The 20,468-nt window shown below is 42.2% G+C and overlaps 1 protein-coding gene across 2 annotated transcripts in view; it reads right to left on the bottom strand.

Moving 5' to 3' along the window:
- Window positions 1-20,468, bottom strand: part of sbf2.S (SET binding factor 2 S homeolog) — a 185,014-nt gene that overhangs the window by 132,605 nt on the left and 31,941 nt on the right. For both annotated transcript variants that reach the window (XM_018260291.2, XM_041560994.1), the window contains exon 2: window positions 6,145-6,227. In XM_018260291.2, coding sequence (XP_018115780.1) covers window positions 6,145-6,227 — 83 coding nt within the window. The remainder of the gene's footprint in view (window positions 1-6,144; window positions 6,228-20,468) is intronic.

Below are 20,468 nucleotides of genomic sequence, written 5' to 3'. Positions count from 1 at the left end.
AAGCCCTTGTCCTTCAGTAAAAACTTACATTTCCTTTGGCTTCTGCGATGTGACCCCGGCCCTTTTGCGGTGCTACCATGTGGCTCCGCCCCTTTTTACGGCACTGCCTGTCGGCTCCGCCCCTTTGCGTCACGGCCCACCCCTTTATTACCCGCCCCCACCACTGGCCGGTATTTTTTTTTTTTTTTTAAAGCTGACAACCCTACCCTCAATAAGCTTAAGGAGTTGTTCACCTTTGAATTAACTTTGAATATGATGTAGGGAGTGATATTCTGAGACAATTTGCATTTGGTTTTAATTTTTTATTATACATGGTTTTTGAGTTATTTCGCTTTTTATTCAGCAGCTCTCCAGTTTGCCGTTTCAGTCATGTGGTTGCTAGGGTCCACATGACCATAGCAATCATGCCTTGATTTGAATAAGAGACTAGAATATGAATAGGATAGGCCTGAATAGAAAGATGAGTAATACAAAGCAGCAATAACATTACATTTGTAGCCTTACAGAGCATATGTTTTTTTAGATAGGTTGAGTGACCCCCTTTTGAAAGCTGGAAAGAGACAAAAGAATTCAAATACAAATACTTATAAATGAAGAAGACCAACTGAAAAGTTGCTTAGAATTAGTCATTCTATATAACACACTAAAAGTTAACTTAAAGATGAACCACCCATTTAACAAAGGCAAAAGAGTACTGGTAGCACTAGACATTGCTAAAGCCTTTGATACAGTGGGAATTCCTGTGGCAGGTGATGAGCAAAATGGGGATTGGGCCAAAATTCCTAGCGCTCACTCAACTTCTGTACTCTAAACCTTCTGCGCTGGTGGTAGTTAATGGTATACCGTCCACGCATTTAACATTCACGGGGAACGAGACAGGGGTGCCCACTGTCCCCACTCCTGTTTGCCATGGCAATTGAACCTCTTGCAGCCATTATAAGAAGGGACCCAGAGATCATAGGTTGGGTATGTGGGTCCATTCAAGAAAAAATACAACTATATGCAGATGACTCATTAGTCTACGTGGCTGATAGTGACAAGTCGCTGGAGAAACTGGCTAATGTTCTCACGGCGTTCAGCAACTTCTCGTGCCTGAAGGTGAACCTCTCCAAGTCCAGCCTGTTACCAGTAGACACCCACCCAGATACCCTTACTCCCAATAATCACGAGTTGGCGGTAGTCTATAAATTCAAGTACTTGGTGGTGGAGGTCTCACTGCCGCTTCGTCCTACTGGGAATTGATGTGTCTCCACTACTGGGTTTGGTGGAATCCAAATTCAAACAATAGACAAACCTTCCCCTCAATCTGCAAGGTAGAATTAGTCTGATAAAGATGACCATACTCCCAAAAATGTTATACATGTTATCTCACTCTCCCATGGCTATCCCCTTAAGCTTTTTCTGTAAACTGGACAAACTAATGGGGCCCTTTATTTGGGGGTCGGGTAGACCCAGACTACGTCTTGACATTCTAAAGAGATCTGCAGCTCATGGGGGGGGGGCAGCATTGCCGGATTTTGAGCTATATTTTTTGGCTACGCAACTGGCCCATATAAAGCCCTGGATCACCACGGACCCCCAATGCTTATCAACAGCTCTTCTAGAGGCAACAGGGGAACCTGAAATGCCAAATTTGTATAGGTTGCTGAGAATTGTACCTGGCAGAACTCCTGAACTGGTTCACCCCTTAATGCCACTAGGTCAGAAAATGTGGAAGCATGCTCAACTTATATGCTTATCCCTGGCAAAGCACCCAGACATTCCCATATGGGACTCCGTGAATTCCAAAACATTGCATCAACCAAATTATGGACTGATAAGGGTATAAAATTAATAAGGGACATACTCTTAGAAAATACAATTAAACCATTCGAAACACTTAAACAGGAGTTTGGGATCCCAGATACTTCCTGGCTACTGTATGCGCAGGTCAAGCACGCATTTCAATCTGAACACTTCAAGATGAGTAAACCCCCTTTTTGTAGAGTATTAGAGCTGCAATACAACCAGCATCTAATCTGTATGAGATATTGAGATTCTGCAAACATGATAAACTCAGTTCAAACCTATATACAATATGGCAAAAAGATATCCCCGCACGAACAGCAGATGATTGGCAGGATGCCCTGGATGCCCCTCGTTTTGTCTCCCCAAATGCTGACCACAAAAAGATACAGAGGTATATTATACCTAGAGCATATTTCACACCAATCCATCTGAATAGAATGAACTCACAACACTCTCCAATGTGCACCAGATGTAAAGTTGTCATTGGATGCTTTATTCACATGATGTGCGATTGTACTAGCTTGTATCATTACTGGCGAAAAGTGTTAAGAACGATCTCAGAAGCTGCAGGAGTAACTCTACATCCCTCTCCAGAACTGGCCTTATTAAGTATAGGTGAAAGCTCCCAATATAATAAGTTCCAAATGATAACTATTAGACAATGTCTATTCCAAGCCCGTAGATGTGTAACTATGCAATGGAAAAAAACAGTACCTCCAACGCATCAATGCTGGCTGGATCAAATGAAAATACATATCACCAGAATGCAATACCTGTACATCAAGAGAGCATCTCTAGAAAAATGTGAGGCAATATGGGGCAATTGGCCCTCTCCCTAAGTAAAAATGGGAGAAACAGACCCATAAAGTATTGGACTCCTCAAATGCCACTAAAATGGTACAAAATTTCCCACACTTATTTAGTTAGAATAACGTTTTCCCCTGCTTTTTTTAATTTCTGTTCTTACTGGCTTAATACAATGCTCATAATATGTAGTAACTTGACATGCAAATGATGTAAGTTCTTATATTCAACCAATTAAGGGATGTACAGTATATGACTGTTGAAACTGGTATAAAACTCAAAATGATTGTGAATGCAAATGTATGTCATGTTATGTGCACAATAAAAGTTATGATGTTAAAAAAAAAAAAAAGATGAACCACCCGTTTAGTTTGGGAGCAAGCTCTTAATCACACGTACGTCTCTTCATGCACGGAGGCACATGGTGTATTTCCATCTAGAGGGCTTCCCTTGAATGGAATTTCGTCCAATGAAAGAAGCGGTTAAAGAAGAGCAAACATAATATTTCAGCCAGTAGGATCAAAAGGAAACATCCCCGGTAAAAGTCTATCAATTGAGTCTGATCTAATCATTATCCAAAAGATTTTTTGTTTTAATTATTAACCAATAAACGTAATCTTGTATGAGCTCAGATTGACCAATTCCCTTCAGAATTAAAACCCTTCAGTCACCCCTGGTTTTTACCCACCAAGCTGCTTCTTGGAGAAGTGGTAAGAACAAGGGTGTTCCCCTGAGCATGGAGCCTTGAAAACAATTTTGTAAGCATAATTGGTTGGAGCCATGGTTATGGTTCCTTAAAGGAGAACTAAACCCCCTCAATGAGAAGAGCCCTGTTTACTAACCCCCACCACCTACAGTCCCCCTCCCTGCATAGGGCATTAGTGCAAAAAGTGTCTCCAAATGTCAATCTCACTTCTTCAAGCAGAGTGGAGCAGCGGAGCTCCAGGGGGCGCCACCTTTCACATCTTTAGTTTTCTTTGGATCGTCTTCTCTTCTGCAATTTACGACTTTCTGGAGCATGCACAGTTGGCATGAATACCAGACCGGCTACAACTGCGCATGCGCCAATAGTTCCATGTCAGCGGTCCCGTTCTAAAGAAAACGAAAAAATGGGCCGATGATGCCCTGAAGCTCCGCACTAATGTACTATGCAGAGAGGAAGCAAGGAATGGATACCAATGAGGGGGGGGGGTAGTGGATGGTGCTTTTCTCATTGGGGGTTTAGTTCTCCTTTAAGCATGGGGCATGGAGCTTGGAAACAAAGCCCAATATCTACAAGGTCTCTCTCCATCACATTCATTCTCAGGTGCGAGGGGCACCCAAGCAGGTCAACCTCTAACAACCAATCAGCTTTCAGCCCATAGGTCCCATTACACACGGGCAACTGTAGCTGGAAGCAAATGACTCACAGACTACTGTATCCAGGCTGCCATTATTTCTGTGTTTGGTCTCCCAGCAACACGGAACAACGGCTATAATTCCAAAACTGGTTTCTATTAAAAAATGGATTACATGATGGAAAAGTAGGATCCAGGGTTTGCCATCAAAACACTGCCAGCTGCCCCCTTCTATGCACATTAAAATAAAGCAAAAGTGGATCTAATGAGCAGAGGGAAATGGCAAACAGGCCTATAAATAAGCATTGGTTTAAAGGGACACTGCCATCAAAAAAACTAAACATTCCCAATCTGTGTTGCTTTCAGACCCATAAAAGATTCAGATGCAATAATTTTTATGCAAACAAACCCAAGGTCAGTGTTGGGAATTGTAGTTCAAACTGGGTCATTGACAACAATGACTGGTTCATCCTCGTGCGCCAGTATTTGAATGCAGCTGCTCTTAACTCCGAAGCCTCACGCTTGGCAAGCATTCCTTCGGACATACTGTTCATTTAGGGAAAGGTGTCCCAGACGGCGCATGCTGATTCAATTAAGCAGTCATTTATGGAAAGTACCCTCTTATTTTCAGAAGCTGTCTAGTTGCTAAGAGATACATTTTCCCTCTGAATTGTTTTCTTCAATGTATGCCAATACATTTCCATTTTTATCACATTTTTTAATTCTTTTTACAATGTATGTGCCCTCTACTTCTATGGGAAGGTTCCCACTAGATACTGGAACACTATTGCTGGGCGTTGCTTCCCTTCAGCCACAGGAGCATTAGTGAGGTTGGGAACTGATGTTGGGGATCAGACTCACAGTCGGGGTTTCAATTCATCCCACAGGTTTTCAGTTGCGTTGAGGTCACGGCTCTGTGTAGTCAAGTTCTTCTACATAATAGAGGCTTCTGGGAAGGTTCCCACTAGATGTTGGAACATTGTTGCTGGGAGTTGCTTCCATTCAGCCACAAGAGAATTAGCAAATATGGGAACTGATGTTGGGGATCAGGCTCACAGTTGGGGCTCAGTTGGGTTGAGGTCAGGGCTCTGTGCAGTCAGGTTCCTCTATATAGTAGATGTTTCTGGGAAAATTCCACTAGATTTTGGAACATTGTTGCTGGGAGTTGCTTCCATTCAGCCACAAGAGCATTAGTGAGGTTGGGCACTGATGTTGGGGATCAGGCTCACAGCAAATCCATTCTGTAGGGACCTGGCTCTGTGCATGGGGCATTATTGTGCTGGAACAGAAAAGGGGCCCCTGATCTGTTCCACAAACACAAAACTGTCAATTACTCATCCATCAGACTGCCAGATGATATGAGATTTGTCACAACAGACAACAACTTTGCACTGCTCTAGAGGTAAATAGCAGAAGACCTGTAGAAGTCGCAGTCAGTGGAGTCTAAATACTTTGGGCCAACAATTTGTCCAGATAGTGACCCAATAGTGTATTAATTGAGCCTATTGTTGGGTTTGGAATGAGCCTTATGTTTTCCTGACATGACAAAATTACAGTCAATAATGCAGAAGGGCATCTCAGTGGGAAACACCGTGTTGCACATGGAATTACAGAGAACATCTCAATGTTTCAACAAGTAGGAAACCATTAGTGTGTGCAATCTCAGCTAAGGGGAATTCACTGCCACCAGTATTACATTCCTATGAGTGCATTGAGTGCATCCTTCATCTACATCCTGGACAGTGCATTCTCTCTGCCCCAATTTCTATGCTAAAGGACAACTCAGAGTTTTTTGACTAGTAAGAGTAGGCCTGGGGCAGCATTCCAAAACAAATCCTGTATATAAATATAGATTTCACTGAAGGACCAAGTTTAAGAACACTATTTAGACTTCCCAAGATCAACACTCTGGTTCTTGTGAAAGAGAGATAGATGACAGATAGACAGATGGATCGATGGCAGATACTGTAGATGACACAGAGATAGATAGATAGATAGATAGCAGATAGATGACAAAGAGACACACAGATAGATAGATGACATAGAGATAGAGAGATGATAGATAGATAGATAGATAGATAGATAGATAGATGACAAAGACAGACGACAGGCAAATAAACAGACAGATAGAAAAATAGATAGATAAATGACAGAGAGACACACAGATAGATAGATGAGAGCAGATAGATAGAGCAGTTGTATATATTACACTTACCAGTTCTATTCCTTGGGGGAAGGGAGTGTCGCTCCAATCTGTCATAGGAAACCTCTGGATTATTTTGCCGAATCCTTCTGTGCCTAAATTAAAAGAAGATTTTGAATGGTTCTGCTTTGGCAAAGACCCCACATTTAATTTCTTCTCCACCTGTCAAAGCTGCCACCCCCAACCCTAGAAATGAGGCATTTGTATTTGAGTTTAAATACAAAGAATAACATATAATCTTCTGTATCGTCAGTTCATCTAATTCTAAGGTTTAGGTTATGAGTTCCTTTCCCATCGCCTTCCTCTGCGTGTAGGTAGAAAACCACCAACAGTCGAGAGACGCGATGAGTGCTTTGCCTTTAATGTGGCTGGCAGTTGCGGTCTGCACGTGGTTAATACGTCTTTAACCTCACTGTTTGTGAGAATACGTAGAATCAACTCGGTTTTATTAAAGAGCTACAGATACTGCCATTTAAAGGGAATATTGGGGGTAAAAAAAATTATTTTGTTTTATTGTGCATGCAGTTTTCTTATTTTATTGGCGCTACCAGCCATTTAAGAAGTAGCAACAACAGATCCAAATCTTCGGTCTATTGTTCTTTTGTGCCCAGGTGAGCAGCGTAGAATACAGAAAAGGGACACAGTCACATCACTGCTAATTCATTCCAACCAGCCAATCCAAGGGAGGCATTAACCTGAAATAGACAGGCTGCTGCATGTAGGAAGCTGTACGACACAGTTGTGGCTTAGTTTGCCTTTAAAAAGTAAAGTACGGTCTCAGTCAGTGAAATGAATGGGGTTTTCTGCTTTAATTCTGCCAGGAGACACGTGGATGCAGCAGTGCCGCTCCTCTCTCCATCCAGTGGCGGTGCCACATGCTGATACGGAGCCAGTGCCACCCTGCAGAGTCTCGGGAACGCCTTCTAGCAGTCCCAACTGATTCATTTTAGTTCACCTTGGCCCTGCATCCATTACATAAACGTCTGTCTCGCATCAGTGCACAATTCAGCAGTCCCATTAATGTCACTAGTCGTAGCTATGCGGGGAAAGTGCGAGCACATGTGACAGAAGTGCTTAAAGGACAAGTAAACCCCTGACTGTAATGTAGACGTTATCACTGCACTTCATCATAGAACAGCTTTATGCAAACACGTTTATAACCCCTGCCCCCAAATTAGAAAGAACACGAAGAACATTAGTCTTGCAGTGGAGGTGTTACGGCCCAGATACCACGTCTAGGTCAGCTCCCTAGCAACCTGAATTGGGACTGTTTCCAAACACAGCCTGCAGTCTATAGCAACCAAATCACACATTGTAACATTCAGAGTATGGAAGGAATAACATTATTGCACATGATGTCAACAGAGAGGAGCAGGTGTTTTAAACTGCCTGTTTTCCACACTTATTCTATACAATGGAGCCAGACCTTTATCCCTACAGGTGGCACTTAGCTAAATAACTGGCGCCCACCCGCCATGTCCAGGGCTAATATTTAACTCACTGGGTCCATGTCCACATCCCGTGACCAATACAATGTGTAGGAAAATATTTGGGATGGGAGATACGCAACGCACTTAAAGAACGCAGGAATGAAATGAAAGTTTAGGTAGGGAGGCGGAGCCGGGTGGTACCCCAAGTGCAAGGATGGGGCCACAGAGCGTCAGTTTGATTTCACCAATCTCCCTGAGAGAATTACTGGCTCCATCACAAATCTGCCCAAAAATTCTAAATAACTCCTCCTTTACAGAAGCCAAAGATATTCTGGGATACATTCACCCACGCCTGAATAAATAGGTGAACGTAGCGGGAATCTTTTTTTTTTTGGAAAATTCCCAAAAACTGATAAGATGCACATTCGTTGCCCATAATAAGCCAGATTTGGTGGAAAGAAATCAAACATGTTTTAGGGTTAAAAATTAAACCAAAATAAAAGATCTAAATTCGGAATGATTAACCTGATTAATGGGAAAGGAAAAAACATGATTTTGGGGGAAAATGTAAAAAAAATGCAAATGAAATTAAAATCCCGTGCCACAGAATGATTAGGGAGTCATGCAGAAACAATTACTAACATTCATTAAACAGCGCCTGGGACAATTAAAAGTTTAATTTGTCCTTTAATCTGCTTGGGGATGTGTTACGTGAGAGTCACAGTTCAGGCAGCTGTGGTTTAACCGTGCCTTTCATTTCAGGGCATTGGAAGTCACTGGGCTGAATTGAATGTTCCATGTTTATGAAGTTGTGTAAAAATGTCATTGTTGCTGTAAGCAGCATGTTTGCCGCTGTCTATTGCCTAGTTCTGAATCTTGAAACAATGTAGCAGGAGTTGGTAAATCTGCGTCTGACTGGGGAATCCACCTGCTTAGGGAACTGTCCCCCTCATAAAACATTGTACCCTGGACAGCTCCAACCATGGCCCCTCCAACCATCTGTCACACATTCACTGCTGCTGCTAACACCCCTCATGCCTATGGGGGGTAGTTCTGGCCATGTGTACTCACATAACACTTAGGGGTTAACTCCTAGAATAATAATGGGCTTTCAAAGCAATGCAATCATTCTTAAGCAGCAACAGCCCACATTTAGTTACTTGCTATACACCCCAACCTTCCACCCCATTGCACTATCCCCTGCACTACCCCCTACACTACCCATTGCACTACCCGCACCTCTACCCCCTGCACTACCCGCTGAACTACCCAATGCACTACACACTGCTCTACCCGCAGCTCTATTCTCTGCTCTACCCACTGCAGGGTAAACCCCACTGACTTGTCCAGAGGTCACATACACAGTACAGTACATGTGGCTTTGCTGTGTGGGGACTTTTGTACTAAGCAATGAACAAACACGAGAGTATTACCCACATACTACATCCCAATATTTAGCTTCTCAGGTTTAGAGGACAACCAACAGCTCTCACACAAATCAATATGACTCCATTGCAGTCATATGCAGTTTTACATGGTAAATAGTCTGTATAGGGTCCGCTATATATTTTATCTCCTCTGTACAGGCTATGTGCAAACTTAGGGGGCTGTTCCTGCTGAATTGTGCTTAGTACAGGGGAATACCTATGCTACCATACTTTTATGGCATATCTCTGTACAGGCTATGAGCAAACTGAGGGGACTGTTCTTGCTGAATTGTGCTTAGTACAGGGGAATACCTATGCTGCCATAGTTTTTTGGGATCTCTCTGTACAGGCTATGAGCAAACTGAGGGGACTGTTCTTGCTGAATTGTGCTTAGTACAGGGGAATACCTATGCTGCCATAGTTTTAAGGCAGCTCTCTGTACAGTCTATAGACAAATATATGGACTCTTCCTGCTGAATTGTGCCTGTATACTTGAGGCCAAAATATAGTTGTATGGGATTGTTGTGCATGTGATTAATTTACTCAGTAGCACAGCCAAGAGCATCAGGTGTAAGTGGAGATTATGAGAAGCACATGTAAAGGGGGGGGGGGAATGTTTTGGGAAGGAGGACAGCATTCACTAAATGTCAGGGGAGAGCATTCCATGTCAGTTTCACTTTTACTTCCCCTTTATGGGCCCAGGTTCCATCCATTTCTTTCTGTTGTGTAAAATAAGCAACGTAACATGTTTAGATCAAGAAACCACATGCTCCCTCCAGCCCCCCATATGGATGAAATTTGCTGCAAAATGTTTATTTACTGACATTTTATTGACCCGTCCATTCCGTCTGAGTGTGGGGAATGTAGTTTAGCCAATCACAGGGCTGTGTAGCAAATAGGAAACCATTATTTCTTATGAATATCCTCACATACACAAAATACTATAAGCTATACCCACATACTGTACTGTCTAAGGGAATCAATATGGCACCTCCTCCCATATGTATAAATACAAATATACAGAGAAGGAATGTTCTGGGCCCATAATAAGCTATACCCTCATACTGTACTGTCTAAGGGAATCAATATGGCACCTCCTACCCATATGTATAAATACAAATATACAGAGAAGGAATGTTCTGGGCCCACAATAAGCTATACCCTCATACTGTACTGTCTAAGGGAATCAATATGGCACCTCCTCCCATATGTATAAATACAAATATACAGAGAAGGAATGTTCTGGGCACACAATAAGCTATACCCTCATACTGTACTGTCTAAGGGAATCAATGGGGCACCTCCCTCCTCCAATATGTATAAATACAAATATACAGAGAAGGAATGTTCTGGGCACACAATAACCTATACCCTCATACTGTACTGTCTAAGGGAATCAATATGTCACCTCCCTCCTACCATATGTATAAATACAAATATACAGAGAAGGAGTTTTCTGGGCCTACATATAAAACATAGGGGCAAATTCACTAAGCGCCGAACGCTAGCGTCAATTCGCTAGGGTTGGGCATTTTCGTTACTTCGCAAATTCACTAACGAACGCTGGCGTAGATTCGCTAGTGTTACTTCGCACCCTTACGCCTGGCGAATTTTCGCTACGGACGTAACTACGCAAATTCACTAACGCGCGCAGTGTACTGAACGCTACCTTTTACACTAGACTTCCTTCGCCACCTCAGACCAGGCGAAGCGCAATAGAGTAGATAGGGATTGCTTCAAAAAAAGTCAAAATTTTTTCTAAGTCCCAAAAAACGCTGGCGTGTTTTCTACATTATGGGTGATAGGCTGAAAAAGATCGAAATTTTTTTTAGGGCTCCCCTCCTTCCCCCCTACATTTCCTGACTCATGGCAACTTACCTATACAGTGGGCACATGTGTAGGGCAAAATAAAATTTTTATCTGATGTTTTGAAGGTTTTCTAGGCATTTGTAGTGCTGATACGTATTCCTCCATTGAAATTTGAATTTGGCGCCGTATGCAAATGAACCATCGCTAGCGAAACTTCGCTTCGCTTGGCGAATCAACGCTAGCGCAACTTCGCAAACTTACGCTACCCCTGTGCGCAACTTTGGATTTTAGTGAATTTGCGGAGCGCTGGCGAAACTACGCCTGGCGAAGTGCGGCGAAGTTGCGCCTGGCGCAACTTCGAATCTTAGTGGATTTGCCCCATAGTATCATCCATCTATAAACTTTTGGATGCAATTATCATTTCTATGGTTATGCTGGACACATCACATACAGTTCCCAGAAGAGGAACACACTTGATATTAACTAATAAGCCCCCCATAAACCCTACTGAGCTGTGAGTGGCCTGTTTCAGCTGCCGCACAGGATTTCAGAATCTTGCTTTGTTTGTAAAGGCAGAGGAAACGAATAGATTAACAATGAGGATCTTATCTTGTGTAAATATTGATTTAAACAAAAAGGTCCAAGTTTCTGCCCTGTAGCACAGCACTACAGTCAGCAGAAATCAAAATGGACAATCTAGACAACCTACACAATGATGTATGGATCATCATTGGCTCTAGGTCTAAGAACATGCACAGAATGATGACATTAGTAGTGTTCTAGGATCACATACAGAATGAGAAATGTTCCAGAACCACATCCAGAAAGACTGCAAGCATGGCTCTTGGTCTGGGACCATGTACAATATGATTCCAAGCAAATGGTTCTAGGTCTAGAACCATATACACAATGGATAGATGAATGTTGTAGGGCCACCTATGGAATGATACCCCCGGACTAATTGCCCTAGGTCTAGGGCCATGTACAGAATGCCTTCAAGAGGTTCTAGGTTTATGTATAGACTCTCTCCAAGACAATGGCTCTAGACTAGGTCTAGGAAAATGCACAGAATGACTCCAGGTGGATGGCTCTAGGTCTAGTACTATGAACAGAACAACTGCAACAGTATGGTTTTAGGTCTAGACACATATAAAGAACGACTAACTGTTACTGAGGAATGTTCTAGGACCACATACAGAATAACTCCATAATGCATGTCCAGTGTCTAGCAATTGTTACAGAAAGACTATAAGAAAAATATTCCAGGACCAAGCACATATTGACTCCAAGAGGTTGGTTCTAGGTCTAGCACCACATACAGAATGACTCCAGGAAAATGGTTCTAGGTTTAGGAGCACCAGAACAACTTCAGGAGTTCCATGAAGATGTCAAGACATGGCAAGCCCATGGATCACTAGCTCTGTAATTTCCAACATGTTTTCATTGGCTTCAACTCTGCTTCTTCTTTGTCCAACTCTAAGGAAACAGTTTTGCAACAACCAAAAATAACCAACTTGTGTTTCCGAGAAATGGTTCTCATTACCCCCCCCCCCCAGAATTGTTCTGCAACAGAAATATGGAAAACCATGACATGCCATCTAGATATGATTAGAATATTCTTCTGCTCCTCGAAAGACTCACCATTGAGGACTCCCGGATGCTCAGCAGAGCAAGCAGTACCACTAAAGAGGTGAACGGTTCCCCAAAGCCTCCAAGATGACTAAACCACTGGGGTGAGACCAGAAGGATTTAGGGGGAATAAATCTATATGTACCATTCTGTGGGCCTACAATCAAGTCAAATAAGAGGTGGCTGGCACATAAATTCCAGGTCTCAGATGGTTTGGTCCACTCATCAGCTAAAAAGAAGGAAGACAGCTTGGCCACTAGAGGGCAGACTTTACAGCCTTTGGATGAGGACTGCACTCCAGTGTTAGTGTCCCTTATTTATAGGACTCCAACACATCACTGCAACTCCCACTGAACATTTAATTATTCACGTGGTCCCTGACCCAGTGGCACTTACAGTTTTATTTCCCTATTATGCTCATAAGGGGGATGGAAACTAGAACTTCCACTGGAGACCTTACAAATGAAGGGCACCACCTAACCACTGTGACATTGCACACGGAAACTCCCATTGCTTTTCAATAAAGAACCCCCATTTTTTTACATTACATCCTGAAGGGCTCATAGTTGCAATGGAATGCATGAATGATCTCGGACTCTCATATAGTATGGCAACTCCCACTCAAAAACCCAGAGGACTGCACAGGATTAAAGGGGTCGGGGAAAGTCAGGGATAAAATTTCCCTAATACCCCTTTAAAAAAAAATATTTTAAAGGGGTGGTTCACCTTTGAACTAACTTTTAATATGTTATAAAATGGCCAATCGTAGGCAGCTTTTCAATTGGTCTTCATTTATTTTGTATACTTTTTTTTAAATTATATGTCAACTTCTTCTGGTTCTTTCCAGCTTTAGAATTAGGGAAGCACCGAAACCAGTATTTTGGATCCGGCCAAATACTGAATCCTAATTTGCATATGCAAATTAGGGACAGGAAAGAAAAAAAGTGGGGGGAAATCTTTTTACTTCCTTGTTTTGTGACAAAAAGTCCTGCAATTTCCCTTCCCGATTCTAATTTGCGATTCGGTTCGGCCAGGCACAAGGATTTAGCCGAATCCTGCTGAAAAAAGCCGAAACCCGAACCAAATCCTGGATTCAGTGCATCCCTATTTAAAGCAGGGGTGTCACTGACCACATCTAAAAAGAAAAGGCTCCAAATGAATTGTTATTGCTACCTTTTATTACTCAGCTTTCTGATCAGCCCTCTCCTATTCATATTCCAATCTCTTATTCAAATCAGTGCATGGTTGCTTGGGTAATTTGATCCCTAGCAACCACAAGGCTGAAACTGCAAACTGCAATCTGCTGCAGAAAAAGCTAAATAACTCAAAAACCACAAGTAATAAAAAAATTAAAACCAATTGCAAATTGTTGCAGAATCTCCCTCTCTACATCATACAAAAAGTTAACTCAAAGGTGAACAACCTCTTTAAAGGGATACGGTCATGGGAAAACATGTTTATTTCAAAACACATCAGTTAATAGTGCTGCTCCAGCAGAATTCTGCGCTGAAATCCATTTTTCAAAAGAGCAAACAGATTTTGTTATATTCAGTTTTGAAATCTGACATGGGGCTAGACATTTTGTCAGTTTCCCAGCTGCCTCCAATCATGTGACTTGTGCTCCGATAAACTTCAATCACTCCTTGTATTGCAAGTTGGAGTGATATCACCCCTCCCTCTGGGGGGCAGCAGCCTAACAAAAAAAACAATGGGAAGGTAATCAGATAGCAGCTCCCTAACACAAGATAACAGCTGCCTGGTAGATCTAAGAACAGCACTTAATATTAAAAGCCAAGTCCCACTGAGACTGATTCAGTTACATTAAGTAGGAGAAATAACAGCCTGCCAGAAAGCAGTTCCATCCTAAAGTGCAGGCACAAGTCACATGACTGGGGCAGCTGGGAAACTGACAAAATGTCCAGCCCCGTGTCAGATTTCAAAATTCAATATAAAAAAATTCTGTTTGCTCTCTTGAGAAATGGATTTCAGTGCAGAAATCTGCTGGAGCAGCACTATTAACTGATGTGTTTTTCCATGACAGTATCCCTTTCTGCACTGTTAGTTCTGCCTCTTGAAACAACGCAGCTGAAATGACTCTACACATGCCTGTGAACCAACTGGCTTATGCTTAATTGTTTCAAAGCCTTTATTGTTCTGTAAATCCATAGTTTGTTAGTACGGGGTCCCCAAGATGCCCAAGTATTCCAGAATAAACAGTGACCTCATTGGCTCGTAGAAAAGGATCCGCTGTTAAATGATCATTATCTTTAACCTCTTCCTGCCCCTTATCCTCGGACAATAATAAACATAGAACACCCCATTCCAAATAAGCCTCAGCCCATAAAACGATACATTGAAACACGCAGCAGATCTGGGACTCATTGGTGGGAAATACTTGCAGAGCGTGGGGTTATCATTCTGATGCCGTGATATATTAGGGGTTTGCCGCGCAAACGATGAAAATCCCGCGGGGGCCCAATAAAAGCAGGAATGGGAACAATATAAAACTGATACCTCTCACTATACAAATGTTTCCATTAAGCGAGCCACTAATGACATACTGATATCCATTTCATGAGTCGCTTGAGCTAAACTCACAATTGATTTGGACGCCCAGTGCTGATTGGCCGTAGGATTTCCCCCGCAAGGGGTACAGCACCACACTGAGCCTAAATAAGCAGCATTGGGTTTCACTATTAACCTTGTTTATCATGTGTCTTGTTCCTATGATACGAATCAATACAATCATATCTGCTATCAATGGCCAGCCACATACAGAAACTTATGCCAACCAATTAGCAGTTATCTTTAAAGGGGAAACAATCACAAAAATAACATATTACCTAGTAAAACAAACTGTAATTCAAAACAACCTTATAAACATTCAGTGCAAATATGCAACCATGATTAGTAAATACAATTGCTGCTGACAGCATGATCTGCCTTTGCTAGCATAGTTTTATGGTATCTCTCTTTACAGACTATGAGCAAACTTAGGGGGCTGTTCCTGCTGAATTGTGCTTAGTAAAGGGGAATACCTATCTCTCTGTACAGGCTATGGTAAACCCCCCACCCCCAACAAATATAGACATGTCACAAGAGGACCATATACATACTTGGGCAGTTTTCGACCAGGCCACTGGAAGAGGCTATACACAATGTGATGAGCAGCAGACTTACTCTAAAGGGGCCCCTTTATTACCAGTTGGGGGGGGGTGAGGTTATAATCCTTGGACTTAAACCTTTCACCATGTCCTTCATTATGTTACTGTATAACCACACGTTTCCTTTTCACAGTAACTGGTGATGTTTTCCATGAACGTTGGGAAACAATACACTTTGCCACAGCAAATCTCTTATACAGAGGCAGATCAGGGGTTAAATAAAGAGAAATTCTCGCCCAATTGAGCCCACTGTAAAGCCCTAGCAATAAGTATGGCAGCCCATGCTGTGAGTGGCCCAAATGAGAAGAAAATCACTGTCAGCTGCCCAACAAGAAACAGCAAGTTAAATTCTCACCCTTATAATAAACCCCTAGAAATACAGCTCAGATGTGGGGTCCGATTTGGAGGAACACCCCACAATGATAATAGGATGGATGGGGGGATATAGAATCTATTGAGTGACTAATACAAGTACAGGACCTGTTATCCAGAATGCTTGGGACCTGGGGTTTTCCAGATAATGGATCTTTCCGTAATTTGGATCTTCATACCTTAAGTCTACTAAAAAATCCTGTAAACATTAAATAAACCCAATAGGCTGGGTTTGCTTACAATAAGTATTAATTATATCTTAGTAGGGATCAAGTACAAGGTACTGTTTTATTATTACGGCGAAAAAGGAAATCATTTTTAAAAATGTGGATTATTTGGATAAAATGAAGTCTATGGGAGAAGGGCATTCCGTAATTCAGCTTTCTGGATAACGGATTTCCAGATAACTGATCCCATATCTTACAGTTTAACACAAAGAGTAAATATCAAATGTGTGATTAAACGGACTGCCAAGCTCCGCCCCCATCTGATTGCCTCAAAGCATAATGTGTGTGCTCCTGGGGGATGAATGTGATCTCCATAACATAAATCTGTAAAATATATGTCAATGTGGCCTTTTGTTCTGCACTGGTCTCTATTGGGAGAAGTGAGTGACTCAGGACTCAGTATCTCCCCATGTGCATCACAATCCTCAGCATGGCGCTCCCGTCTCCCAATAGATACAATGAATCCAACAACTTCATCATCTCCATCATTTCCATTAAATTGTCTGTCCTTCCAAATACATCAGGAGACAAGGACAACACTGTAAAAAGGGCCCAAATGCCACTTAGAGTAATATCTTGGGGGGCACGTCTCTAGATATTACTGGAAGCCTGACCCATGGGACTATTACACAGAGATTTGTAAACAATAAGCTATACCCTCATACTGTACTGTACTAAGGGAATCAATATGGCACCTCCCTCCCATATGTATAAATACAAATATACAGAGAAGGAATGTTCTGGGCACACAATAAGCTATACCCTCATACTGTACTGTCTAAGGGAATCAATATTGCACCTCCTCCCTCCCATATGTATAAATACAAATATACAGAGAAGGAATGTTTTGGGCACACAGTAAGCTAAACCTTTTTACTGTACTGTCTAAGGGAATCAATAAAGCACCTACTATGGATACGTATAAATACAAATATACAGAGAAGGAATGTTCTGTGCACACAATAAGCTATACTACTAGAGTGTAGCTTAGTGTGCGCCCAGAACATTCCTTCTCTGTATATTTTTATTTATACATATGGGTAGGAGGTGCCATATTGATTCCCTTAGACAGTAGAATCTACTGTCTAAGAGAATTAATATGGCACCCGTGACCTCCTACCCATATGTATAAATACAAATATACAGAGAAGGAATGCTCTGGGCACACAAAAAGCTATACCCTTATACTCTACTGTCTAAGGGAATCAATATGGCAGCTCCTACCCATATGTATAAATACAAATATACAGAGAAGGAATGAAGAGAATTATGTTCTGGGCACACAATAAGCTATACCCTCATACTGTACTGTCTTAGGGATTCAATATGGCATCTCCTACCCATATGCATTAATACAAATATAAAGAGAAGGAATGTTCTGGGCACACAATAAGCTATACCCTTACAATGTACTGACTAAGGGAATCAATATGGCAGCTTTTATATTTAGCCTTTTAAACTGATTTAAGCAAACATGAGAAATGGAATTTGGCTATACAAATACAGATAAAGGAGCAGCAGAATAACATGTTCTCTTGTCACCAATCACATGTCGGCTGATAATTCAGTGAGCAGTGAAAGCTGCCGTTCATTCCAAGTGGTTCCTATTATGTCAAATTGCGCAGAGCAGAATGTGATCAGCACCTAATTAGAGCTGGCTGTAAGGAAGAGCCAAGAGCCAAGTCCTGTCCTCAGCACCAGGTTCTGGGCGCCAAACAAGACATATGAAGTGTCCTATTGAGTGAAGGAGCTGGAAACAAAGACTCCGACAATGTTTTGGGCTGAGAAGAATGAAAATAGGACACTGCAAATAAGACAAGAATTTGTTTTTATTTTTCTTTCTAATCCTGCCTGTGCATTTTTTCTCTTCAAAATCAGCAACACTGTCAGTCGGTCACGTCAGCCAAAGGGCAACTACACCCAAAACATTTGATGTGTTCTAAAAGGGTTAGTGTCATCAAAATATATTTAAAAAAAAGTGTTTACTTGTAGGGGTTATTTATTAATGTACTATTTTTGATTGTTATTATTTTTATTATGCGCCAAAGCTCATGAAGTCCAAATCAGAAAATACGCCATCGAAAACCTGCCGAATTCATGTAAACGTCAATGAAAGATGTGTCCTTAACCATTTGAAGATGTTTTAACTCTCACCAAATGTTCTTCGTTTTTTGGGGTTTGCCACTGGTTTTTGCCTGCGAAAAGTCAAATTGGTGGTTTTCAGGCATCGATCATGAAAAATTCAGGGTTTTCGTCCGACAATCCGATAATGTTTAGTTTTTTTTACTGATAAAAAAGGGCAAATCGTGGATTCTAGTTTGGTCGGACTTTATTTAAAGGAGTGGTTCACCTTTAAATAAACTTTTAGTATTTTATAGAATGGCCCATTCTAAGCAACTTTTCATTTGGTCTTTTTTATTTATTTATTTTTTTATAGTTTTTTGGTTATCTGCCTTTTTTTGGATTCTTCTCAGCTTTTAAGGGCTAGTCCACACGGGGAGATAGCCACGCGTTTGCGGTCGCGGTGACAAAGCGCCGCGCCAGTCGCCGCGACCGGCGCAGGCGACAGTTTTGTATGGGCGCCTATGTAAAAACGCCTGTGCTAACCACACGAGGCGATGTGCTTTTCAACAGTCGCCTGAAAATGCCTGGCGAGGCATTTTCAGGCGACTGTTGAAAAGCGCATCGCCTCGTGTGGTTAGCACAGGCGTTTTTACATAGGCGCCCATACAAAACTGTCGCCTGCGCCGGTCGTGGCGCTTTGTCGCCGCGACCGCAAACGCGTGGCTATCTCCCCGTGTGGAATAGCCCTAAACGGGGGTCACTGACCCCATCTAAAAAATAAATGCTCTGTTAAGCTATAAATTAATTGTTATTGCTACTTTTTATTACTTATCTTTCTATTCAGTCCCTCTCCTATTCCTATTCCAGTCTCTTATTCAAATTAGTGCATGGTTGCTAGGGTAATTTAGACCCTAAAAAACAGACTGTTGAAACTGCAAACAGGAGAGCTGCGGAATAAAAAGCTAAATAACTCAGAAACCACAAATAATAAAAATTGAAAGCCAATTACAAATGGTCTCAGAATATGCCTGCACTTGGGGGTGCCAAATTTTTATGCCTGTCAATCTCAGAATGTCTTGTTGTTAAGGTTGGTGACCCTAGCAACCAGATACCACTTTAAAGAAAACCAGAACCAGTTCTCCTTTAAAGTAGAAAAAAAGTCATCCTGCACTTGGGGGTGCCAAATGTTAGGCACCCCCAAGTACAGTCCTGCAGCAGGTCGGGTACTCGCGGGTTACCCGCAAAAACCTGCGGTACCCTGCGGGTTGCGGGTAGAAGTTCCGGGTGCAAGCATAGATGCGGGTCGGCAATTCTGCCGGTTTGCGGGTCGGGCTGTAGGTCTTCTCAATAGCGATTTTTACTCCTTTTTTCTGATCATGCCTAGTTTCGATGATGCCACTTCCGGTTTACAATGACAGCACTTCCTGATTCTTGATGGTCAGCGGGTCCGGGTTGCGGATAAGGTACTTGCGGGTTGGGTCAGGTAGCGGGTCCAAGCAGATAAGAATGCGGGTTGCGGTTTGCAGGTACGGGTTCCAAAAAATGGACCCATGCAGGACTCTACCCCCAAGTGATTGTATTAACTTAACTGAAAGCCCAGGGTTATACCAGTGAGCACCACGGAGCGCGTCTCATCCATCTTCCTCTTTCTTCATGCGCAGTTCAACGAAAAGCTGAACTTTTAACTAAAAAGTCGGCTATTTCGTTCAACTGTGCATTTGTTTGCCCCAGGAAATTTGAAGAAAGAAGAAGCCGGAAGAGGATTGCTCCGTGGTGCTCACTGGTATAACCCTGGGCCGGTGCAGTTTTCTGTTGATAGGGGTTTAAAATCATAAGTAAATACTGATTGGGGGTGCCTAACATTTGGCATCACCAAGTGTAGGATGACTTTCCTTCTTCTTTAAAGGAGAACTGGTTCTGGTTTTCTTTAAAGTGGTATCTGGTTGCTAGGGTCACCAACCTTAACATCAAAGACGTTCTGAGATTGACAGGCTTGGAAATAAAGATCAGATACAGTTAATTCTAATGGGGCAAATATTAAATATTAAGAGTAAATATGATTTTTTAATCCCCCCTCCCCAATGCCTCCTTCGAGCAGAATAAAGAGGGAGTAGGAATTCCATGCAGCTTATACAGTGTCATAGGCCGTGCCGGCACAAGGTGTTTGTTGGGTGGCCGTATCTAGGAAACTGAAGGTGGGTCGCACAAACAGAA

Source organism: Xenopus laevis, chromosome 4S (assembly GCF_017654675.1).
Source record: "Xenopus laevis strain J_2021 chromosome 4S, Xenopus_laevis_v10.1, whole genome shotgun sequence".
NCBI lineage: Eukaryota > Metazoa > Chordata > Amphibia > Anura > Pipidae > Xenopus > Xenopus laevis.
Note: the sequence above shows the minus strand (reverse complement) of the source record. Positions and strands in the feature narration are given on the sequence as shown.